Source organism: Semicossyphus pulcher, unplaced genomic scaffold (assembly GCF_022749685.1).
Source record: "Semicossyphus pulcher isolate SPU_LCO1_2020_fin unplaced genomic scaffold, fSemPul1.0.p SCAF_19, whole genome shotgun sequence".
Lineage (NCBI taxonomy): Eukaryota > Metazoa > Chordata > Actinopteri > Labriformes > Labridae > Semicossyphus > Semicossyphus pulcher.
In genome coordinates this window covers 6,232,986-6,258,982 of record NW_027211692.1, presented here as the reverse complement: position 1 = coordinate 6,258,982, position 25,997 = coordinate 6,232,986, and the positions used below count along the sequence as shown (strand labels likewise).

Sequence of the window (25,997 nt, the reverse complement as noted above, 5' to 3'; positions counted from 1 at the left end):
TGTAACGTCTGTAATCTGCAGGTACAGCACAGTTTGTGAAATGAAGAGCCCAATCAAAACAGATAACACATTAACATCGTACACCTTACAGCGTTCTTACTTTGTAGTCAAAGTCCAGGATTTCGTCACTGATTTCTTAACAACTTCCTATCGGACAGGACGTTATCTGTTCGGGCGACAAGAGCTGGAAAGTAGCAGAATGCATTTTACCCGAGTCACGGTGTCACTGGTAAATAAACAAACCCGCAGGTTTTAAAGATTTTCTTTGAAGCTGTTGTTTTTAGTCGTTTCAGGCTAATTTGACCTGCTTTTATTGACCTATTTGTTCAAAGAAAACCTGTAATATGTCATTAATTATATTCTGCCTTTCTTATTTTGTTGTTGTCATCATGTTATGCTCAATTAAAGCCAGTTAGCAAGACACGTTGCCTGACCATGTTGGGAAAATTAAATGCGTTGATAGTTGTAGGCAGCTAGAAAGGCTCTGTATCATGGAGATGAGTTTGAGACGTAATACAGTTTAAAGTAATAATCTCAAAGATTTCCATTAACATAAATGTCTGTTAAGTCACTATCTATCTCTGAATGAGGTAACACAATGGTGATGTAAGCCGCCATGTCAGCAGTGCCCAGGTTGCTGGCTGACAGCTGTAGGAGGGGATCCAAGATGCAAGACGCCACACATGCAACACTGTCTGGATATCTGGGAAGTGTGCTCCTGCAATTACTGTTTATCGCCACAGGTGCCGCCAAAGAGAGCGAAACGAAGATCTTCGAGATTGCCACTTTAAATACAGTGATAATGGTGCACATTTTCAGAGAGTGCCTCCTAGAAGGTATTTATACTGTTGCATTCGTTTGTTCACACGATCAGTGAAAGAAACAGTTATGTCAAGACTGCGTGAAGAGGGTGTGATCGTCAGATAGTCTTGGATGTTTTGGAAAGTTACAGAAATTGTCAAATCCAGTCTCCTGAATCTGACGTCAGAAAGGTATGAGGGGAGGAGGGTTCAGAGTATGCTGGCCCCTTTATCATGAATACAGTATCGGGTCATTCGGAGAGGGATCAGTATGGAGGATGGGAGCTGACAGCAGTCACAGTGGAGATGTCCACAGGAATATTTGACAAACAGCAACATGGCTGCAGCAATCATTGTGTCATACAGCAAGGTTCCAGTTGCATGCAGATGACACTGTTATGTATGCGTCATTACTACATCACTAGTTACTCAGTTAATACAGATGATTTTTGACCCATTAATGCACATTATATCTTCAGAAAGAAATGCTGACTGAGCAATACAAGACACAATTTTATTAAATGTGTTTTCAAAAGTGTTTTAAATGCTCTTTAGAAATATTGAGAGGTAAAATAAAACAGTAGCTGCTAACACGTCTTTCTGACTTTGTCCTGTTCAACAACTTCACAACATGCTGTGTTAAATTCAATACATCTGAACAGCATCACTTTGTTGTGACATGAACCCCTCAGTCTTCTTGTTCAACCGGTCGCCCAATCCTACTTTGAGTAGCGGATGACTCACTTCTAAGAGAGGAAGCAACACATGACATTTCTAAGCATCAAGTTGGAGAAAGAGCGACGTTAGTTGAGTAAGCGCGCAGAAAGACATGTGACTTCCACAGCGGCTGTGCATTTCTTTGACTCATTTTCCTTTCAGTATCTCTGCAGAGGCAACAGATAAGACTGAAGCAGTCAGTCCTGGATTGACGTTATTCACCCGTCACTGGAGCGAGGGGGAAAAAGACTCAATACTGTTGGTTTTATCCTTTAACCCAGATTCCTGCTGGTCTCATGCTTCAGCAGGCAAAAGCTTGGTGACCGTTGTCATATGGAGCGGAAGATGGGCTGAATGTTTGCCCCCTGCTCTCCTCTACCTGCCTCTAAGTGGTGACTCCATCACCTCACATCTGCTCATTAATACGGCCACCGGCAGGAAAAAAGCTCTCACGTGCTGAGCTGATGTGAAGCTGAGTAAGAGAGGGCCTGCACTGTGCGTATTGTTTCACATGGACAATATGTTGTTATTCAATAATCCTGCGTTTGCTTTCTGCCAAAGAGTGCTGAGTAAAAACACTCAAGAATCCAGCTTGTATCCGACCGAGCCAAGCAGAATTGGACGACAGAGCTGGTCTATTTAAAGGACTTAAGAGGGCGTCCAGATGCTGGACTTGTGGTATTCCATTTATTCCCAGTACTCGATGTCCTGGCCAATGATATCTGAGTAACATCCGGTGAGCTGGGGAAATCCTGGGACTCAGTGCTGGCAGTGCTGCCAAGATCAGGCCTGCTGCCATGAACCTTGATGTCAGATAGCAGAAATGAAATGCCGCCTCTCAGGCCAGAGACCATAACAACAGAGCGGATCAATATTCACTTATCTTTACTGTTTCAGAGGTGCTTTACTGGAGATTACTTTGGCCAGAGGGTGACAGATTGTCACAGATATGTTATTATAAGCCAGCAAATGTCACAACTTCCCAATTTTATGGAGTTTAATTTTCAGAGAGATGAAAAATACCCACTAAAGGGATCAACTGCACATCATGTATTTATAGATAAAAATCTGGATTTTCTGCACAATTTCTTTTAAGGTTTCACTTTCAAAGATCATGTATGAAAGCTTAAACGATACAATCTCGAATATTTCAGTTTTGTGCTCTTGGGCACCACCCACGCTTCCCCGATTTAACCAGACGTCTAACGGCTGGCTCCCTTTGTCACGCTTCTAACTCTTGATTTTCCTCGCTTTCCTTTTTAGACTGAGCGTCCAATTTGTTTCTTCTTCTTTGGAGTCTCTCTTATTTCTGAAGTTGTATCTGTAGTCATCCATCTTTTCTTTGTTTGTTCAGCCATTGTAGATTACTGTCTCCTCGCAATGCCTACAGAAACTGGAAGTGCAGCCGCTAAGCTCCGCCTACCCTCTCTGGCAGACCGACCACTGCTGGGTGATGGGAAACGCGTCACTTACTGGGCGCCGCTTGTGATTTTTTCTGCAAATGTCGCACCAGACGCCCAGTCTGTGATACTGCAAATGCAAAGGCTTTCATCAGTGGGCCATAGGCTCAATCACCATTGTGTTACCTCATTCAGTGACAGATAGTGACTTAACAGACATTTATTTACATGAAAAAGTTAGAGATTATTACTTATAGATGGTAGTTGTTATCATTTTATGTGTTATGCATTCTGAAGGTAAAGATTGTCTAAACTAAAACATCAATTATAAGACTGGACGGTGTACTGGGCCACAGGAAGATGAAAAACAAGTTCAATTTATAAAAGAAAATGATGGAGGTTAAAATTGTTCTAATGGTGCCTAAATTCACCTAAAGCAGCACAATGAGTCATTTAAAGAAAGGATTTATGATATTTAGTTTTCTCCTCTTAGTCAGCAGGGAGGACAGTTTTTAAAAAGACAAACGAGACGGTAAGACAGACTTTCCATTTTATTCCTAAAACTCAAAACAGTTGAGATTGAAATAAACACAAGGTTTGTGCTGAAGCTTCTGAGGTTCCTCTTGGCATTGAGGCTGAATTTCTCCTGCCCACTTTTAAGAGTGGAAAAATAAGACAAGGCTCTTTGATTCACTGTAGCCATTGTTTTATATAATGCTCAGTATTTTCAATAAAAGACATTGTTTTGTACAATGATAGACTCCAAACAGAGAACACAGTGTAACAACAGACAGAAAGGTGATGCATGTTCTTTACAGGGAAACAGAAAACTGCCTGCAGCAGTGAAAGTAAATGGATCATACATATATATATATATATATATAATGTTCTTTCCTCCTCGCACACAGGAGTGTCTCTCTCTGAGGTCAACGACCCACATCCCACATATCCCACAAAGAACCCCACCTTAACGACTACTTTTATATACATTTATGTTATTATACAAATTACACAGCTCTTTAAATAACCTGCAGGCTGTCCTTCGCTGGGGCTCACCTCGTGTTTTTAAGATCAACCAGTTGGGACACGAGTGTGTCTCAGGACAGCAAGGTCTGGACCTGCTGAGGTGATCTTGGCACCAGGTTCTCTGGGTCTTTGTAGCTGTTTGCCGGGCTGGTCAGCGCCGTGTAGACCTCAGCGTACGCTCTGCACACCAGCTCTGTGGACTGACGGAAAATCTGCTCCCTGCACAAACACATAAAACTCAGCATTGAATGAATCTTTCAGTTGCAATGTTTCTAAAGTCTAAATTAAACACCAGAGCTCTGCTGTAATTAGTCACTGATGAAGAGCTGAAATAAGTCAGCCATGAGTAAGAATTTGTCCTAATTACTTTTTTGTTCAGTGACCATTGTGTGCCCCCACTGTGTCAAAACAAAGAGTGGCAGTATGTGGTGCACACTGCCATCTATGGATGCATATTACTGCACCAATACACAAGCATGAGGAGTCAGACACAGCAACAAACACAGATTAAGTAACGACTTTCATAGTGGACTCATTATTTTAATGCGTGCAAGTTATCAAATCTGAGAATGTGGTTGTTTCGCTTCATCTTGTAGTGTAATAAAAAATGAATCAATTAAAAGAACATACTATTTTACTGCGTTGCAAGTCTGTTTTATTTGTTGTTTACTTTAAGACAAGACACTGGAAGCATTTTGCTAGATAGACAAAAAAAATCCTCATATACTGTTAAGGCAAGTATTTCTTGCTGAGGAGTAAGAATGGAGGATGCAGCAGTCAGAGGGGTGAGTGCAGCGAGAGCCTGAAGGACACAGTGGGAGCCTGTGTTGTATTGCACTCCGGCTCTTGAGATCCATAATTTTAATTGGCCCACAGAGAACACAGAACCTCGGTGCAGCGTACAACACCTTACTCCACACAAAGTGCTCTAACACAAAATGTGAAATGCAGAGAGTATATTCGCATTATTCCTGTGCTGCAGGAGTGTTTTCAGAGAGCTGGCGGATGTTTTTGTGTATTTAGGAGAGCGGAGACGCAGACTTCAGAGATAGCGGGAGAGAGAGAAAGACAAAGAAGAGGAATGATTTCAGGGAACGAGTGTGAGTGAGAAATGGACCAGAAGCTAATTAATGGCGTCCTGCCCATCAGTCTGCCCATGTCCATTAATAGAGAACATTAACCTGAGGTACAGAGTGCTCCTCAAGCCTGCTGCACTTCCCAGTAAACGTGACTCATAGAAAAAGTCCTCCAATGTAGCAGCTGGATTGAGCTAAAAGCTTGTGCATTTTCTGATCAGTAAGACAAATACAGGCAGTCCTGCAGGCCACTCTCTCCATGTGTTGGTGGCTTTAGCAATTTAGCATCCACACTGGCCGTGCATTTAGTCGAGTGTTTTGTTTGGAATGCAGTAATGACGGCGTTACATCTGGGAAACTAATGAATGTCCAACATGATTAGCTCACTGCCCTGTTCTATTTTTATCACTGTGAAGATGTGCTTTACCCGGTTAAAACACCATGTTGTAAACATCTAAATGAATATTACTATTTATGCTATTCTTTCTATAAACAGAGCTTCTTTAAAGGAGCAATTCTCCGCTGGAAAGAGCCGCTGTCAGCCAAAGCTGGTGTTCTCTGTAATCGTTAGAAGCAATAATATTTGAAATTAGCGCCATAGCTGTGGAGAAAGTTGTACAAACAGCTTGCGGTTTCGCCCATTCTACATTCCTACAACACCCAGCATGCATTGCGCCCCTCCCTCTGAAAGGAACGGCCCAGTGAGAGACGCTACTACTGTTTCGCTGCAGGCAACGGCTCAGAGCGGTACTGAATCTGAAATACCGAGTATTTACCGAGAAAATACCGGTGGATCGTCTAAAAAATATTCTGCAGTCTACGTTTCAAACCTGACAATTTTAAACGAGACATGACATCGGAGGCGGGCGTCCTAGTTTGAGGAAGTGTAGTTTAGCGAGCTCCCTGGCCTCCGCCAGATGAAGCATTTTACATAGTCTGCCGGAGGTTTTCCAGGGCTCATTGGAGAAGCGGATAGCTACCTCCAAAGGCACAGAGAGAATAGCTTTTATTTTCCTACCATAATGGCATTAGCTCCCCATAATAGCATGATAGGACTGAGGTTGAAAATCGATGAACTGGCCCTTTAACGATAAGGACAGGAACTCACTTGATGGCTGCACTGAGCAGAAAGTTGAGCTGTGGCATCACAAAGGTGTCAGGAGACGACAAGTACCGATCAAACTGGACCTGTTGTCAACACAGGGGAGTAAACAGCCGCTGATTGATCATAATAATTTAGTGGGAATGCATTAATTCCATTAATACACAGAGCGTAACTCACCATCGCTGCTTTCACAGAGGAGCTGTCCATGCTGGGGAGGAGGGACAGAGGACCCTGAGACAGAAATGTGAACATCAGCTCTAAATCCAACTCAAGGTCAGTGTTTAAAGGGAACAATGTAGACGTTTAGATCGGAACAAAAGGTCAGGTGTCTGAATGTTTTGTGTATTCAGGTCTTCAGGCAGCCTGGAAAAGTTGTTTCCTATAACGTGAGTAAACTGTCCTCGGCTGCTGCTTAAAATGGATGAAAGGATGAATGACGTTATCAGCCTGATAAGCTTATAACAACCATAGTTAGTATTAAATATATTTACTGTGTTTTGGTATGAACAGCACTGTTTCTGTTTAATGCTGCCTTCGTGTACAGAATCAAAGACATGCTTTTGAATGCACTATATTGAGACATCATGCTTTGTAAACAGGAGAAATTCCCTCCCTAGATCTCCATGTTAACACAAACGGTGCGGGGTAAACACATGACTGACTTTGTGAACACAACAGCAGGTACCTTTCAGGCAATTAGCCGACACTGATTATCCACAATGGCAACATTAAGTCAAGCTTAAATGCCTAAATGGGGAACATTAAAAGCAACATTTACGAGGCGGATCAAGGGTCAAAGCTGGAGTGCAGTACCTCGAGGGATTTTATGGAGATATGGGCACATTAGCATACTATGAGCCTACAAACACACCTGGCAACTACTAGCCTTTGTTTTGATCACTGCCTTGTGTTTGCCTTGTTCACGGGAGTCTTCACAGAAAATGCAGGGAAAAAATGTTAGATAGTGCTAAAGTTTTAAATAGACTTGGAGATTCTTGTCAGTCTTTGACATTCGGGATGGTGCAGAGTGTAGACAGCTAGACTTAATCATTTCAACAAAAGACTATTTAAAGAAACCCACTGAGGGCCACCGGAGTGGAGAAGTAGTCTGTAGGAGAATGACACTTCTTGATTGAGCTTTGTGTCAAGCTGCAGCAGCAGCAGCAGAAGGGTGTGGTGTGTCCCGACATGACCCGAGGATTCAGGACTCACATGCTAAACCACAACTATGGGTCTCAGTCAGCCCAGTGGCAAAATGAGTTACAAAGAGGGAGGACGGCTACGGAGCATCAGCTCGCTCATCTGCACAGGACACTTCAGGAGAAGCTAATTCATTATAATAAAACATAATATGATCTGTCCCCCTCTGTGTCTTTCTCATCTGAAAATCTGATAGAAATGCCATTATGTACTAATAACTACATCGGTCAAGTGGTAACCATAGTGATAGCTGTCTAAAGCCCAAACAGGAAGTGTACAGTAAACAATTCAGTTAGGGCCTATATACTGAATAAGGGGACCATTAGGGAGTCCAACAGCAAAGATGTGAGAGAAAATCCACAGATCTATAAATCATGTGTTTTAAGTGCTTCACCTGTTCAGCAGCGTGCTGCTGCACACAGCTGTAGATGTAACTCAGCCCGGCTCTGGTCAGCACGTAGGATGCCTGCTCGTTGATCAGAGTGTCAAGATGAGCCTCGATCTAGAAAACGTTGGAGAGAGTGGCTTAAAATCCAGTCCAAGCCTGCATTGTGCAGCAGTGGTACTTGTGGTTAATGGAGAACCACTATGCTATTGATAATGAAACTTCCACAGGAGCTCTTGTGGTGCTCAATCACAAAAGAAGTGCTATAAATAGAGGGATAGATAATGCATTTGAGCACGAACAACAATGCATGACGCACACCCTTATACGAGACGGTAAATTAAATCTTTTTAATAAAAGATTGGAGCTCTATGGGTTTTAATGTGAGTAACAAGAATAATTACCTTTTTTAATGAACAATATCACTACGTACAGGCAGTATAATGGGTGCAAGCCGAGCAGTCATGATGAGTAACATCAGGTTTTCAATTTGTGTGATGCACACAGCTCTAAGGTGTGGAGAGTTATTACTAAATATAAATAAATAGATATGTAAAAATGTTGTTGTTAATCTTTTGTAAATTATTGGAGCAGACCTGGAACTCGAGCATCTCGAGCCTCTTGTCAGTGAACTCGAAGAGAGCCAGTGTGGTCTTCATCACATACAGCGAGTTAACCATGTAGGTGGCCATGTCAGCGGTGCCCAGGTTGCTGGCTGACACTGTGCACAGCTGTAGGAGGGGATCCAAGATGCAAGACAGCACCTGGAAGAGACAAAGAAGGATAGAGCCAGAAGAGATGACTGAATATCACTGACAATTTTTAAGGGATTTATACGCCTTAAAGTGATAATCTGGAAGATTTTCATTTAAATAAATATCTGTTAAGTCACTATCTATCGCCAAATGAGGTAAAACAATGGTGATCGAGCCTTTGCAGTATTACAGACTGGGTGTGTGTGGCGACATTCGTGGAAAAAAAATCACAAGCGGCGCCCAGTTAGTGACGTGTTTTCCATCAGCCAGCAGTGGTTGGTCTGCCAGAGAGGGTAGGCGGAGCTAAGCGACCACCTTTCTGGTCTCTGCAAGTGTTGCGAGTAAACAGTAATCTACTATGGCTGAACAAACAAAGAAAAGATCGATGACTACAGATACAGAAAATCCAAAGAAAAAGAAACAAACTCGACGCTCAGATGAAGACAAACAGTCTAAAAAGGAAAGCGACCGTCAGCCAGGAAAATCAAGAGTTACAACCGGAGCCAACCGTGGACGTCACACATGCAACACTGTCTGGTTATCTGGCACGTTTGCCCCCGCAATTTCCTTTTATCACCAGTAGGTGCCGCCAAATAGAATGAAAATGAGAACATCGGGATAATAACTTTAAATTAAATATAACTTTTACAACTATTGGCTAAAATATGACAACGAAGGGAGATGATTCTTTTCTTCCTGCCATCCTGATCACACTGTATAAATGTTAGTTTACCTGAGCAAAGTCAGCCTGGCGGGCATCCAGAGGAACTACTGACGAGTCGTGGGAGGCCAGCACCTCCCTGAGAAGAGAGAGGGTCTGAGTGAGGGAGGCTGTGGGTCCCAGGTCTGCAGGTGGCAGCTCCACCTGCCCAGGCAGAAAGGGCCAGAAAGAAAGAAGGTTTTAATAGACGGAGCAAAAGAGCAAAGTTAAACTTGTAAAGGTTAGTTGTGTGTGTGCTGGAGCCACTGGGACAAGCAGTCTTCATAACGTTATAAAAGCTTAAACATCCCTAATGAGCAGCATGATACATGGAATAAACAACTGCTTCCCGCGGCTACTCTAAGCCGCAGCTTGATCAGAGTCAGAAGAGCTGTTTTAATGAAGAGAGTGTGATTTCATTGGCCTCTGGAAAGACAACACAGAAGTGGAGCCGGCCACCTTTGTCCCCCTAATAGAGCAAATTATGAGAAGGCTGTGTTCCTGGCATTAGCTGGGATTGACACCAAAACCCTGAGGGCCTCCAATGTGATTAACACAGAACACCAGGGATAATTCTTGTAACTGTTATTGATCAGGACGCACAGAGCATGTCATGTGGAAGAGCTCCTGCTCGTGCTGAGATATATTTGGATGTCAATTTAACTAAACGGTAACAAGTCTGTTGCTTTTTGGCAGCTAGCGCCTTTTCGATGCTGTGGCCAGCAGGCCCAAACTGTTTACAAGCTCAAGAGCTTCAGAAATAGCCTTGTTGTCTTTGAGGGTTTAGACACAGAGCTTAAATACACAATGTGTGTCCACAGGGTGCAATACTGAACTTCTGCACTGTCATTTAAGCAATTTTATGAAGGAACATTGCGAACTGTCTAAAAATAGGCTCTTTTCTTCTCCTCCTCGTAGGTGATGGTATTGATTTCTCATCAGTCACTGTATGTGTAGAAGAGCAACAATACTGTGGATGAATCAAATAAAAACTGTACCTTGTCCATGAGTCTGCTGGCGTGAAGGCTCAGGCTGTTGAAGAACATCTTTTTGCTGAGGATGTGCATTTCTTCAATATTGATGAGCAAGGAGGCCACGCTGGTTCCAATGATAGAGCTGCACAAACATCACCATCAGAATCTGGTTTATTGCCAAGTAGGTTTACACATACAAGGAATTTGATTATATTAAATTAACACTGTTGTAACAAGTCATTGTTGAGTAGTTATGAAGCTGCACACATGATTGCGTTAAATTACCTGATGGTGTGGTGGTAGAATTTGAGCAGGTTGGAGAGCTTGTAAAGCAGGACGGCACCTGGCTCAGCCACAATGACCTGTTCTATCCGAACCTGATGGGGGGAGGGGGGGGACGCACACAGAGAGAGTACATGAGCATGATATGACAGAACACTGAATCCATCCAACAGAGCTGGTCAGCGTTTCCTTCAAAGATAAGACTGCTGCTCACTTTCAGCGGCCTGCAGACTCCCTCAGTGATGTGTCCAACCACGTCCTGCATGTTCTCCTCCACACCTAATCAAAGAGGAAGAAAGATACCACAATTAAAGTGCATGTGCAGTAACACTAAGTGTAACTTAATTCGTTCTTGTATTAGTCTAAGGCCTGCATATATTCATGTTCACTCATGTCCAGTTACTTTTCACACTGCGATTCCGCCACAGCGCCGTAACGAAGCTCCGCTGTAATGAACCTAGCAACGCCAGAGTAAAGCCGCCCCAGTGTGTGTTATTACACACAGCGTTCGGCATTGCAGAAGCAAAAGGTGCACAAAGTGTAAACAAACATACACACACACAGCATTTTTCCGCCCTGCAGACTCTGCTGTTTAAACTGACGCCGTCTCGCCTCTGTTACTACCTCAGATACCGGCTCAGAGGTGGGACGACTTCGCCCCACCATTCCACCTCTGTGCATTTTACATCAAAGACGAGGCATGTAAGGGGCTTCCTTTAAGGCAGGTAATAATAATCCCATCATTTAAACTCACACTGACACCTGCATATATGTAAATGCAGGGCTCAAACTTTTGCCACGTCAACTCTTGCCTGATTGGTTAGAGGTCAGATCAAAATTAAAAGATCTAACCCAAAGCATGTAAGGAGATACATAACAACATTGAGTAGCCTGACTAAAATAGCTTTGAATAACAAAATAAAACAAGGCCAAACAGTGTTTGGACCCCGAAGAGCCTTCTTCGTTCTTAACCGCTACGAGAACCAAAGAAGTTAAACCGAGAAACAGACACAGGATGAGTTCATCGGGCTGAACATAATGTACTCCAGTTAGATTTAGTCACACACTAACTGTTTCCAAAATCTCTAACCTCATCAAACAACATGTTACCTAAACTTTTTCCCATGAACAAGCATCAAATTAAAACGACACAGAAGTTTCAATAAGGATGCGACTGAATAAAAGAGGGAAAACGATGTCCGTAACTAAATGTGTGGCATGAATCTGAGATGAGGGAGAGCTGCTCACAGTGTATTTATGTAGAAGCATCATACCTTGCAGAGTGACTTGTTTGAGCAGAGCTTCTAGATGCTCTTTCTCTGAAGCGGTGGCTTGGTGCAGCCAGGCCAACATGTCCCCGACATACCTGAAACAGCAACAAAACAGTCTGTTTTAATCAGCACGTCACAGAGGGGCCAAACTGAGGGCTAATCTCACCACGCTATGACCACAACTACACCCAGGCGCGGGTCATCGTGTTTCACTCCCCTCACACACAAACACACACGTCTTTTGATGTTACGTAACGGTGGAAAACAGCGAGGTTAAACTTGTATTATCGTGTGTAAGCCTGTATATGTGTGTGTGTGTGTTTGTGAGCCTGTGAATGAGTGAGAGGACATAGGGAGGTGAGAAAGAACTTGATGTTCTCAGAACCGCTGATGCCTCCTATAAAGTGGAGGTGATTTTGTGTTCCACACATGTCGGGTATTCTGAGAAAATCTCCCATTTAGCTCCTGGGCACAGGAAGAAGAGGGAAGAGGATGTGCTATAACAGGAAACATAGACACACTCAGACACGACCAAACAAAAAAGACATTTAACATCCTCTTGAATTGGGTTTAAAATTGAAGAATCTAATTTAATAAAGGAGTAAATCTGTTTAGGAGTAATGATATTACCAATCATACCGCAGGTAAACTAGAAATACTTGTGTTTGTTGATTTGAGGAACAGTATCATATTACCTGTTAGATTAGAGTAAGACAATCCAATTAATGCAACTGAAAGTTCTGCTAAACAGGGAATATTATAAAAAAAATCTGGCACATGCAATTTAAACAAGTTAATATGTAAATGTAATCTATGTCAATGTCAAAGTTCGTTTGTGAAAAGTAGGGCTGCACGATAAACCGCTTCACCATAGCAACTGAGTTTTGCGCTTGTGCAGTAGTCACATCGCGGGACGTGCGATTGTGAGGCAGCACGTCAAGCTGCTACTTTAATGTTGTTTGGTGCAACAGGAGTACTCGCCATTTTTTATCTTTTTTTGTCATCACTCATCTAAAACAAAAGTCAGTCTGTTATCACAGTAGTGCAGCCCTTCATGAGAGTACAGAGTGAACTGACCGCTGGGCTGCAGAGTCTATGTGTCACCTGCCTGTAAAGTGTAAACATGCATGTGACCGCTGCTGCTGCTGCCACAGATCATGTCGGTGGGATCATCGAGGCAGGCTTTAAGTTATGCATGCCGGCTTTTCATTACGTGTGTGGCCGTTATCGGCGACACCTCGTCCCGGTGCTCGTAAACACTGTGGATACATATACGGGCTGGTAACGGAGTGGATATGCCGTGGAGTGCCACTGAACCAAGTGTGCCAAACGTAGGAGGGGGTTTTGTTTTGTTAGAGGAAAAGTCCCAATTAATATATAAGTTCCAGAAGCTATTCATTTATATAACAATGATATTCCTATTTTTCAGACTCATTTCGTCAGTAATGAAGTTGGCTTATGTGTTAATTTGTGTTTCACCTCATTGGGTCATGTGAATGCATCTCAATGGGACGGGGCGTTCCTCCTGGCCCGCCGCGGGTGAGAGCGTCGATGAAGCCTCGTACCACGGCACACCTGCGTGCAGTCCCAAACTCATCCAGCGTGTACCTGAACCACACAGACAGAGAAAGGACAAAAGTCAACACCGACACCTCCTGTGAAAAGGCCTCAGTGTTTTTGTGCAGACTGTTTGGCGGAGGTCAGGCGCTGACATACATCAACAATGCCGGCAGCGTTTCCAAAAGGAAAGACTGTGAGGTTGTTTTGATTGCTTGGCGGTGGCGGGCTCTGTGACAGACTAAACACAAGATAATTCTGAATTAAGATTCCAGGAACGCGGGTCTCCACTCGCTCAGCCTCAACATCCCCAGCCAGCGCATGACCTTGGACACTTTGTGGTGCACTGAGACAGGTGCATTTCAGAGTATGGAGATAGACAGAAGGACGGTTTGCCATGAAAACACGTCCCGCGGTAACGTGTGAAACTTCAGTTTGCTTTATTTTGTTTTATGGACAAAGTTCAACTCACAGTGACCTTTGGGAAATCTATTCACCTTCTGCAATCCTTCAGCATGATGAATAATGTTTTTCTGGACTAGTGTAGATATTATTTATATAAATATAGACACTCAGTGCTTTTAAAATGAATCACGTTGTCCTTTCTGTATTTCTTGTCTCCGTCAGCATTCTCAGAGTGAGTAAAGCCTTTGTTTAACACACTTAAAAAGCCTTGACCTTTTTTATCTCACATGTGATCTGGACGCTTAGGAACATCAACCACTACAGAGGTCGACTTTGTGTTAAAGCAATTAGAAGCAGGGTTGAAAGGACAGACCGAACAGCAGGTTTCTAAGAGTGTGCGTGTGTAGTGTTTTGTCTTTACTTGTAAAGGACGGGCCGGTCCTGCAGGGCCTCCATGGCTTGGCTCAACACAGGGCTGATATCACAGGTCTCTTGGGTCAGTCCTCTGCACTCATCTTTGTAGAAAGAAGGGAAGAAATGGGTCTTTAGGAGGACACCACCATGCAACTCACTAAGTACAGGAATTACAGTCCTTCTAGTAACCATGTTTGTGTTATCCTTGATTCATTGCTGCAAATGTTTTGGATCATGGTAACCCTGTTAACAAGAAACAAATCAAACTAACAAGAACATTTTTATTCATCTTTCCCATGAGCAAGAAGTCAGTTCACTTATGCGTCAGACAATACAAACAATGAACAGGCAGCGGCCAACCTTTCGGGGGTTCGGAGAAAATGGCTCAACACACTGCACTCCTGTCAAACCTTATCTAATGCTGGAATAATGCTGGATACAAATGACTGCCCTCTACAAAGAACATCATGGGTCTTTGTGTAAATTTAGCAGAAACAAAAGAATCTAATAAAAGAGCCTTCACAACATGAAATAACTTCAATTCCATGCAAAGAAATTCTAAAACAAGTAACAGGTCTTAGATTTTAACGTTACCAAACAATCACTTGGCAAGTTTTGGATTTGTGTCTGAGAGCAAACCTTAACCAAAGCACAATAGGCATCTGCAGAGCCACTCATAATTCAGTACATTCTTTCTATTTCATTACTGTGTAATTAAACCACTGTGGTTTCTGTGATCTAAATGGTTTATTTCCATTATAATTTCAGCGACAAAACACATGGCTGAGCTGAGGGAAATTTGGTTTTGGCCAAACTCAGTCAGAGTCATGAGTCACATTTGTCCTCTAATGTGTCCAAAACACGCCATTACTCTCACTTGAAAGAGCAGTTTGAAATTCAGATGTAGCCAAAAAAACAAAAGGAAACAACAAACAAATCATCCAACAGTCGCAACCTTTCAGAAACAAAAAGCAGACTCTCTGATTTATTTACTTTTACTAATTTTACACAAGTTCATGTTCAGTTTGGGGGGCTTGCACTGTAAAGGTCAAGGTTTCCTCCCTCAGTGTGCTGGTGGTGTTAGCTGTGTGTACTGTACTCACTCTGAGCCCAGCGGTAGAGCTGCTCATATGAAGTCTCCTGTAACACGGCCATCTGCTCCATGATCTCTAACCTGGAACAAGCACGCAAACCAAGAGCACACGTTCAATACCCATAACCTGCAGCATAGTGTCGGATCCCTCACAGTGACATAAATACCACACCTGGATCAGGCTTTTTCTCTACCTGTCTGTTGCAGCATTCAGGTCAAAAATAAATGGCATGAATTAAACAACAGGAACAGAATCACTGTGTGAGACACTGAGAGAGTTAGACTACAGAGCGAGACGAGCACCTCACCCTGCAGTTTGCTGGTTGGTTCGCAGCAGGATTTTCACATCTTCGTGGATGTGCTTCACTCGGCCCAGAGCTTTGAAGAAATCCTGGAGAAAGAATGATGCATAAATGAATATATTATGGGCAGAATGGTTTGCAGAAGTCATTTCAGGTTTTGGTGTTTTCTGTTGTAGTTAAGGTAAGCATTTGTAACTGATCCTAAAATAATGTTCACGGACTATAAAAAGTCTCGACCACATTTTACAATTCATCTGATGTTGTGGCAGCATGTTGGCAGAGCGAGAAGATGGATCACCCTTCTACTAGATGATATCGATAATGGAGTCTCTCAAGCAAAAAAAAAACTGAAAGGAAAAGAAAGCTACGAATCATCGAGACACTAATCTCTACCTGATGTTGTATCTTCGCATCCTGTGGACGCAGAAGGGAGGATTTTCGACGTGATTTAATTCATTAGTCGACATTATAACAGAGATTACCTCGGTTATGGATGCATCCCGAGCCCCTCGCAGTGTGGCCATCTCCTCAGCAGACAGCTGGAACTTGGCGAGGAAAGCCTGAGCGACCTGAGCTCTCACCTCCAGACGGTGACTGAGAGAAAAAAGATGATATATCAGGGCTGCACGACATTGGAAAAAAGTGACAATGTGATAACTTCTGTTCTGGGATATTAAAAAACAATACATTATTTATCAATATTATATTATGTGGTATTATTATACCAGATAAATTAGTGTGTGTTTTCATGCACATATATAAAATGAACGGAACTTTTGAGTCCTCTAACAAAACAAAAACCCCACCTGACACCCGCATGACAAAGTACAGAGAGTTCAGGAAGACGTTTCTTTATCAAATAAATACAAACACACTTGTTATTTATTTATACTGCATGTCATCTATTATTTCTAACGCTGCATGTTTAATCAGCGTGACCAGCCCGGTGACACCGGGACGGGGTGCCGCTGATAACGGCGTACACACACCGACAAGCTGCCACACATATCTAAAAGCCTGCCTCGATGATCCCACCGACGTGATCTGTGGCAGCAGCAGCGTCGCGTGCGTGTTCACACTTTACAGGCAGGTGACACACGGACTCTGCAGCTCAGCGGCAGTTCACTCTGTGCTCTCATGAAGGGCTGCACTAATGTGATAACAGGCTGACTTTTGTTTTAGATTAGTGACAACGAGAAAAAGGCGAGTACTCCTGTTGCACCAAACAACATTAAAGAAGCAGCTTGACGTGCTGCCTCACATGCGCACCTCTCAGTTGGATGAACGGTTTATCGTGCAGCCCTATTATCTACGATTAGAAGATAGAGGTTTGTTCAATCTGCACTTTGATACACTGGATATTTTTTGTTTCTCCTAATTTCTGATCAATTTCCAACTTTACGCTTTGAAAAAACAGTTTTCAAAACTTTTCTGACAATAAAACCTTTGAATTGCAAAATTTTGGACATTAAAAGTTTTAAAAATTTCTTAAAAAATTTTTAAAATTTCTCTCTCTTGTCATTGTTGCAACAAAACTAAGAGGTGTTTTTAATCCTTCTCCTGAGTTTCTGTTCAGTTCAGCTGAGTCCTTGTTTGTCACCATTCCTTGTTTTGTCTGTCTTCAAGGCCCTTGTGGATTTTCTTTCATTCTTTCTTTCATTATTCAGTGTCTTCAGTCTTTATTTTTTTTTATCATCCCTCTTGTGTTTCTTACTGTGCACATAAAAAGACCTGTCAGTGTGGAAACAAAGTTTATGCTTCTTATTCAACAAAAAAAATGGTGTCAACAAGCTGCAATGTTTAAAGTGTTACAGCAGATGGCAGTCATACTCCACACACACACACACGCACACGCACACCTTTCCTCACTGTAAAGTCAGAGTGAGATGACAGGGTGTGACACAGAGTGAAGATATTATGTGCAGCAGTGAGAAAATATAAAACAGGGGAAGAAAAGAGAACCACAGAGAACACAGAGGCGGATCCTGCCCAGGTTTTGTCACAGTGAATAACAGCAGACTGATCACTATCAGTGTCACTATTAGTGTCTCTACACAATAGTGACCATGGCAACCGCCCCGGTCAAACAGGGAACTCCGTCACGGGATAGCAGAACAAGAGCGAGTCCTCCCTCTGTCCCATGTTTCCATCCAAACCAGCTCGTCTATATTCTCTCCGTCTGTCTGAGAGGACAGGGCTGGGTCAGTAACTCACTGCTTGTTTTGGAGGTGGAGACAAACCCAGCATTTATCTGACCATTGTCTCTCACACGGCTGTTAGCGGCGCTCAGCCAGCTGAAAGTAAACGGTTGTAAATCTGTTACAGGACTCTATGATTTAGTATTTCTCTGTGCAGCTCAGCGCGGCCCACATGCAGGAGCTCCGGGCGTCTCTGCTCTTGATGTGTTCTGTGTGTTGAGATTTTGTCGTGACACACAAAGACGACAGCTTGGCTGGACCACCGCCGTTAACTGCACAGATAGGCTTCTGTTGCATGTTTCATTTTAATAGGAGCACAGCCCCCTAAGGTTTATTCTTTAACTGTTTGATAGCAATCTTTAGATCAGTTGTAGACTTTTTCAATGACGGAAAAATAATTAGGTAACAAAGAAAGGATAATTACATCCTGTGTGTATAAAGGTACCTGTCATTGCCCTCCCTTACCAACATGTTCACAGAAGCACACTGTGGTTTAAGAGTGGAGAAAACAGACAGAGAGATCGCGGTAAGAGAAAAACACATCATGCTACTGGGAGCTAACTAATTAAAACAAGAGGCACTCGAGCTACCTGATGTCCCACCACAATTACAGTGATATATACAAATTACAAGCTATGATAATGTGGTCATTAATTATACCGAGTAATGTATAAATTAAGAAGTATTTCCATTAAACATGATTGCCTTCACACGACACATGAGCAATATTAATGTGAAATATGTAAACTCTTGAGAAAGAGACGCTATAGTTGTCAGGAGAAATTAGATTTGATCAATTATATGCAAATGTATGCAGCAGGATGATAAAAAGTCTAATTGGATCCATTGTGAGAAACTGTGGTGCAAACATGGAATTACTATCATCACAAGAAATTGAGTTATTATCTTCACAAAAGGTGGAAAACAGACGGAAACACAGGAAAGCATCACATGAGAAACGGGGACAAAAGTGCTCATGTATATTTTCATGCAGCATAAAACAGATATAAGTCATAAAGGCTTCATGAGCCTTATCTCAGCTGTCACAGGCACCTGAGTGGCCACTGAGTTTATGAGAAGAGTTGACGTCTTTGATGTTGGACTAATGACTTTATTAGAGAAACTTAAAGCTCAGAGTCCAAAAGTTACAATCAATATCAATAACTTATCACTTTGCAATTTGGGTGGACCCGCTTAAATAAAATCATATTATAAACTATCTGTCAGCAAAATGACCTCATGAGTTTCATGTTAAATTGATAATGTTGAAGATTTTATTTAAATAATAACGTCTGTTAAGTCACTATCTATCGCGGAATGAGGTAACACAATGGTGACTGAGCCGATGGCCCACTGTTGCAACTTTCGCGGGAAAACTCACAAGCGGCGCCCAGTTTGTGACGCGTTTTCCATCACCCAGCAGTGGTTGGTCTGTCAAAGAGGCTAGGCGGAGCTAAGCGGATGTTTTCCGGTCTCTGCAAGCGTTGCAAGTAAACAGTAATCTGCTATGGCTGAACAAACAAAGAAAAGATGGATGGATCCAAAGAAAAAGAAACAAATTCGACGCTCAGATGAAGCCAAACAATCTAAAAAGGAAAGCGACCGTCAGCGAGGAAAATCAAGAGTTACAACTGGAGCCGACCGTGGATGTCACATGTGCAACACTGTCTGGATATCTGGGAAGTGTGCTCCTGCAATTACCGTTTATCACCATTAGAGAATGAAACTAGCATGAAGACTAGCTCTTTTAGACAGCAGTTAATTCCCACTCCCTTATTTATTGATGTTTCCATCAGTGGTCATGTTGAACTTCGTACACAATGAAGCACCCGCAGAGGAAAACTCTCTCTCAAACTTTCCACCAGAGTCACCTCTGAAGATAAGCCCTCCCCCCTATACTTCATGTTCAGGCCAAGAGTGACAGACCTGTTCCTCCAGGATGTAAATCACAACAAGAGACAGGCTGCACACGCCTGTACAAGGCGAGGAGAGGGGGATTGTGGGAGCTATAACAGCAGAGCAACGGATGGCGAGGGAACAGCGGAGCAGCAGGATCGTTTTCTACAGCGCTGTCAGGACATGACACATTCTTCTCCAGACTGCAATTACCGAATACCAGAGAGAGACAACATGCTGGAGTGGATTGGCAACGCCACACTGCAAAGACAAGCGTGTAGACAGACTCTGAGCTGGTTCAGAGGAAATTAACTCAATGATGTAAGCTGTTGCTGTAGAAACAGACAAGTGCAAAGTTAAATTAGATCCATGTTACATAATGTAACATGATGGGAAGAAACAAGTGTTTGAAGTTCTGTCTGTTTTGTTCCTGTCTGTTTGAGGTACAGCCGTTATAATGTCGTTGTTTTACTGGTACTGGTTTGAATATTGACAGTTCTTATCAGATTATAAACAATTGTATTTTATGAGTTGAAAATGTTTTAAATCAGCCCTCAGCCTTGCAGTCCTTCCTGACAGAGTCGCCCAGTTGAGACTAATCTACCTCATAAAATTGTATACAAGAAAAGAACGTTAACGCCCTCTAATCAATGTCACTGAGCAACTCCCGCCTCATGCACACACGCCCCTTCCCACTTTATAGCATTTTTCAAAATTATGCAGTGGGTGGAGTCGCGATCAGACCTGCGGGTGAAGTTACCACAGTCTTATAAACAGCTTTGTCAAACTGAAACAGTGAAGTGATTGATCATGCATGCTACCTCACAGAGCGGAGCTGGTGCAGCACTAAGTTTATACAAACTGTGAGCTTGATCAGTGAATAACACTCAGCGTGTGTTAATCAAGACTAACAGGTCATTTTTCATTTCTCATTCTGAAAAGTGACAGATAATCATACCGGAACACGTGAGTATCCTCCTCCTCTCACAAGCTGTAAACCACGTGGGTCCATTAAAAACTATCAGGGGCCGTTTCAAAGGCCTGCATGGAAATTGGGCATTCACAAAGCTGTTGGTTAGCCACGCACCACCGATCACAGAGCACAGTCACAGCCGGTTACATCAGACAACACAAAGGCATACTCACAGCCGTACCCTCATTAACAGCCAGCTGAGACTTGATAAGGCTCAAGTGTCATTTTACACAGGTCGTCATTAACTCTGTGAGGTCGCTGATTGTTCTCTCGAGGGTTTCAGAGCTCTTCGTTTATGAGTGACCCCAACAGAAGTCAAACTGAGAACGTTTGCTTTTTTGTGGGGGAAATAGTCCTGATGAAACAGCAGGCTGCTGTAGGCATCGCTGTAGGTAATGAATGCAGGTAAAACTGGTAACTTTATCATGTACATTATTCTTATTCTTCTCCTGTAGCTGCCTGAGCTGTTCGATAATACCTGGAGAGTAAAGCAACAACCCTTGTAAGGTCACACCGTACCTAGAAACATCCGTTTGTGACACGTCTCAACTTGTTCAGCAGATAACGTGTCATGCTAAGGCAAAGATCACACAGCGCCGCGCAGGTGGGAAGCATTACGTTTCATTATGGAACAACACACAACACTAATTTAGTGCTCCTGCTGACAGCCTCTTTGAACAGGACCAGCCCCAAACAAAAGAGCAGCAGTTCTGAAAGGCAGCGGACAAACACAGGTCATTCACTGTCATTGTCACTCGCCTCCTCCACCTTTGCTTCTACACGCTGTAAGCAATCCGCTGTTTCTTTCCGTTTCATTAGAGCTGGCAAATGACACAGTGACACCGCCAGATAAGATAGCAAACAGTTCAGGACAGGCCTGCTCTGCCGAGTAAATACACATCAGGAGCATCTGCAGAGCTTTGACTGTACTCTCTCAATAGAGCTGCCCTACAAGCACAAAATGAGAGATTATGCTGCAGATGTAGCTCTGCTATAATATGTGTCAACATGGGAAACCTAAAAAAAAAGACATTGGCTTTAGACTGCAGAGGATTGTGTGACCTGAAAAAGATCTGACTGGAGCGGTGTGGTGCAGTGGGCCGAGTGGCGGGTGGCTGAAGGAGGACAGCTTGGCTGCACACTTCCCCTGGCAGCTCTTTTGAGACCAAATTGCTAAAGACAAGGTCGAAGCCCAGCGTGCAGACAATATCCCATCTGTCTGTGGGGTCATTGTGGTTCTGCAATGAAAATGTCATGCAGACGGACAGCAGGTCCCAAAGGAACCACTGTGCAGAGAAAAAGACAAAGCAGGGGGGCACTCAGGAAGATATCCATGTATAACCTCTGACCACTTACCTTCATCCAGACCCCCTGCACACAGCAATATGACTGGTATTTATTCATTGTCTGAACATTTTCATTTTAGGTTTTATCCCCACCGGTGTCTCTCACTGCTCTCAGATTCTGAGCTTCATCTCCTCCATTTTCAATCTCGCTCCCTCCCCTCCTTTGTCACCTTGCCGTCAAGGAGGTCCTGAAGCTGTGCCAGCGGAGCATGGAATTGCCGCGGCACATCACAGCAGTGAGCGCCGTCTTTTGCCAGAAATCTACATTACCCCTGCCTTTATGACAACCCACAAGGTCACTGAGCACTGAGGTCACAGCCGCCACAAATGCTAATGAACCCCACCCCAATCCCCCGCCATCAGCGAAGAGGAGCGGGTGTTTTATTTTCACATCTCTGTCAACACTCTGTCGGCCAAATTCACAGATTAATGACACCTAAATTATTTTATTGGCAGGCTTTCAACAAAAATAAAATCCATCAGTATTCAGAGAGTTGAAGCCGGGTGAAGATACACCATCAGACTCCACTCCACTCGATGTCGTGGGGAGCTGTATATATTGAATCTGCATATTTGATGGCTCTTAATATGTGTTGTCAGCAAATCTCAATGCACACGCTCAAATACGAGAGCACGCTGATGGGCTGCTCTCCCGTTGTAATAGTCGGGCTCCAATGAGATCAGGGAGCAATGCAGTGCAAACAGGAACTACTTTGATGTGTATCTCAAGACCAAACATCACAGGACATGACGAATAGAACAAATGAGGATCCATTAATGATGATCGCTGCCCTCTTTATGCAAATAGACAACTGCAGAAGAAATATTCATCAGCCTCATGAATCTTTTATCCCTTCTCATCAAAAATAAAGATCTGCTTGCCGCCTCCTCTTGCCCTGCACCAAATCTCTCTAACTTCTGACACCAAAGAGAAGTTAAATTTCACAGAGTTGAAATAAACTCTAGTCCTACTTGGCAGGTCACATTTTAATTAGTGCAAATAGTTTAAATTATCAGTAAATCATTTCAATTCAACGTTCTAATTAAACATTTGATTGACAGTTGTCTGAAGCAACTTATCAAAAACAAGGAAGTTATTTAACATTAAGTAGTGTGCAATAAAAGTCCATCACTGGCAAAGTGGAACATCTTGTTCCTGCTGTGTGCTTTGATTGATGTGCTTTTTGTCTGGAAACCCACCCGAATATAAGACGAGGTAATTTCTCTGTCGAAATGAGACACCAAAGAAAGTAAAATGATGGAGTCTGGCTTCAGACTGATGAAGATGCCTATCAGGGACGTATGTGATGAGTTTCCAAAATGACTTTTAGTCTCAGAAAAGATAAGTGGAGAAACAGCGGAACCAGATTTCTTTGAACTTTCTGCAGATAATTTAGAACAAAGTTGTCTTCCTATCTAAACGATCTCCTCGACATTCTGAAATGCCACTTTAAAAGTCTGGGGCGGCCGGCTCATCATATGGACTTATTTCACATTTAGGTGATGATTTAGATACATTCAAATATGCAATGTCTGCTTGCCATGATTGATTATAATTGAGTCTCTCAGCTTATTACAAAATCAATAGGTGAGCAATGCAGAGTACAAAACTTGCTCCATTCAAACAAAAACATTAAAACAGCACAACAACAAACACCATCTGACTGATATTTTGTGTACTGATTACCACTGACATGTTTATTGCTCTCTATAGTCCAAAGAACAAGTTGACTGCATTCATCTTAAAAGTGTTCTAAACTTGACTGCATCAAAGAAAAAGATTGAGCTAAAATTTGGTCCAAAAGATTTATGATACAAAATATTGGAAAACTTAACAATATAATGCAATAACAACAAAAAATAAACTAGTAATAACTTGAGTGTTTTAGAGTACTTATCTGGTAACTCTGGAAACAATTAACTGTAAGATTTGTGTATTTCAGAACTGTCTATAAAGTTATAAGTCAGCAAATTAGAGGGATGTCCCAAACATACAAAAGGCAACTGCATTGTCTAACTTATTTTAAATGAACACGTGTACAACAAGTTTAACTCTTCAAGGTGACATGAACACATCAAAACAACAACAACAATTTACCCCTTCAGAATGTACTCACTTTTCTCCCTGCAGCTTGTTTGTTTTCACAATGAGGTCTTGGGTTTGGTCCTTTGCGGCCTGTTCAAGAAAAATTATTACTATTCAAAAGATTGCATGCAATTCCTTCATTCTCAAAACAATCCTAATACCAAACCCACCATTATAACCTGTTGTTGTTATGGATAGTTAAGCTTTGGTTAATCATTACATGAAAAGGGGAATCTCTAAATGAGATGCAGAGATGACAGACTGTACCTTTAACCTGTTGGTCATTTCTTCACAACATGTGCTCATGGCCTGGACATCTTCATTTACACTTTCAAGCTCCTGTGGACAACATGAAGTCACACTTACAACAGCACTGAGGCAATACTGTATCACATAAATTGGCACGTGCTTTCCTTAAATCACAGTGTCCAGGTTCTCCACTCCAATCTCTATTATTGTGAATGTTGCTGCTAAAAAATCCTCAAAAACCGCACAAAGCCCATTGAAGTAAAAACGCCATGTCACTCCCTGAACTTCAAAACGCACTATGCCCTTACTTATTTAAATCCCATTCTTTTTGCCTTTATCACTACTGTGTGCCTGGGCACTTGAGATGTTCATTAATCTAGTTACAAGAGTCCTGTTAAAAAAAAAAAAAGTTAATAATTAGAAGTCAACTTACTCCACAGCCAGTACATGTCAATGCCTTCTAACCCACCCCAGTTTGGAGAAAAAAAATGACTGCACAGATGCTTCAGCTAGTTACATTTAGTAACACTTGAGTGCTAGCTTAGGATATTTAACTTTCTTGAAAAACATAACGTACCTCTTTTACTTCCTTAAATATTCGTGCAAACTCCTCATTGATCCCCAGACTTCGTCTCTCTATGTCACCACGAAGATTTCTCCTAGTGCGCAAACTGTTCTCAGTAAAGAACACGGAGAGCGCCTTCAGAGCCTCCAGCATCTCCTGAAACACAAAAGAGAAAATAATTTGTTAGTCAAACGGGGTGCTGCAAGAAACGTTGTATCAATGACAATCTGTCGCCCTTGCAGACAAGCGGTTGTAGCTAAAGCTGCATTGGGGGTACGGGCGGCATTTTATATGAGACAATGACTGTCAAAATAAGTTTCCCTGAGATAACTTGCTAAAGCTGCTGTGAGGAGTTTTCGGTCTGTGTTGAAAATAACTATATAGAAATAATCAATCTCGTCACTGATGGTCTGGTTTGCTTTTGTAGGTCATATAGAGCAATAAGAATGGATTTCAGTCAGCAGAAAAACTCTCCACATGAGCTTTAAATCCCTGGTAATTTGCATTGACTACTTGGCAAGGGAAACTGTTTTCTGATGGAGTAACAGACTACCCAACACCCAACTGTCAGAAAAATGGTACACATTGACTGACTGCAGCAATATGCATACGTATCTTTTAATTTAATATTTATTTTGTTTTCTAACGCTGTTATTTTGCTTCATCGCCGCGCATGAGTGGTTATAACGTAACCTCACAACAAAAAGGATTTTGACAATATCACCTAAGAGCCGAATTATGTACAGTTGTGACGTGACTAGCTTGCAGAGTAAGCTACTCTTAGCTAGCTAGCAAGTAACTAAACACTTCCACCTTACCTTGTCATTGTCAAGCCTCGTCTCCAGTATTTTGTTGAGCTTTCTTGACAGCGGGTTATTGGGTTGAGAAGATGCATTTGGGTTCTGTAAAGAAGAGCTATCGGTTGAAATTTCTACCTTAATATCGGCCATGGTTATACATAAACTCTTCCACGTCAACTTTCCGAAGGATGTTTTGGTCCGTCTGGAATTAAGGTCCGATCGGCGTGTAGTTCAGATACAAGGTTCCGCTACTCGGTTATTTAATTTTGTTGAAATATGTTGTTTGTTAAAGGTAGGAGGTTACAGTAAAATGATAATGATAATGAACAACCAATCATCTGTAGGCTCATCTATTTCTTAAGAAACTGTGTAATTATGTTATTAAATTATTCCAAATAATAGCACATGCCTTGTAACAAGAT

General features: G+C 42.4%; 1 protein-coding gene across 2 annotated transcripts in view; it reads right to left on the bottom strand.

The window, feature by feature from the left end:
• cog6 (component of oligomeric golgi complex 6) overlaps window positions 1-25,757 on the bottom strand; it is a 39,748-nt gene extending 13,991 nt beyond the window's left edge. The window contains exons 1-19 of one of the 2 annotated variants that reach the window (XM_069668620.1): window positions 25,594-25,757; window positions 24,788-24,931; window positions 24,229-24,300; window positions 23,993-24,051; window positions 15,945-16,056; window positions 15,469-15,551; window positions 15,171-15,241; window positions 14,075-14,168; window positions 13,171-13,299; window positions 11,695-11,786; window positions 10,635-10,699; window positions 10,424-10,515; window positions 10,163-10,280; window positions 9,198-9,329; window positions 8,306-8,473; window positions 7,719-7,826; window positions 6,302-6,355; window positions 6,128-6,207; window positions 3,974-4,162 (exon numbers count right to left, since the gene is read on the bottom strand). In XM_069668620.1, the coding sequence (XP_069524721.1) occupies window positions 4,015-4,162; window positions 6,128-6,207; window positions 6,302-6,355; window positions 7,719-7,826; window positions 8,306-8,473; window positions 9,198-9,329; window positions 10,163-10,280; window positions 10,424-10,515; window positions 10,635-10,699; window positions 11,695-11,786; window positions 13,171-13,299; window positions 14,075-14,168; window positions 15,171-15,241; window positions 15,469-15,551; window positions 15,945-16,056; window positions 23,993-24,051; window positions 24,229-24,300; window positions 24,788-24,931; window positions 25,594-25,725 (1,953 nt within the window). In that variant the 5' untranslated portion in view covers window positions 25,726-25,757 and the 3' untranslated portion in view covers window positions 3,974-4,014. Of the gene's footprint in view, window positions 1-3,505; window positions 4,163-6,127; window positions 6,208-6,301; window positions 6,356-7,718; window positions 7,827-8,305; window positions 8,474-9,197; window positions 9,330-10,162; window positions 10,281-10,423; window positions 10,516-10,634; window positions 10,700-11,694; window positions 11,787-13,170; window positions 13,300-14,074; window positions 14,169-15,170; window positions 15,242-15,468; window positions 15,552-15,944; window positions 16,057-23,992; window positions 24,052-24,228; window positions 24,301-24,787; window positions 24,932-25,593 lie in introns of those variants that run through there. The other variant, XM_069668619.1, reaches the window with a different exon arrangement.
• Window positions 25,758-25,997: the final 240 nt, after the last annotated feature.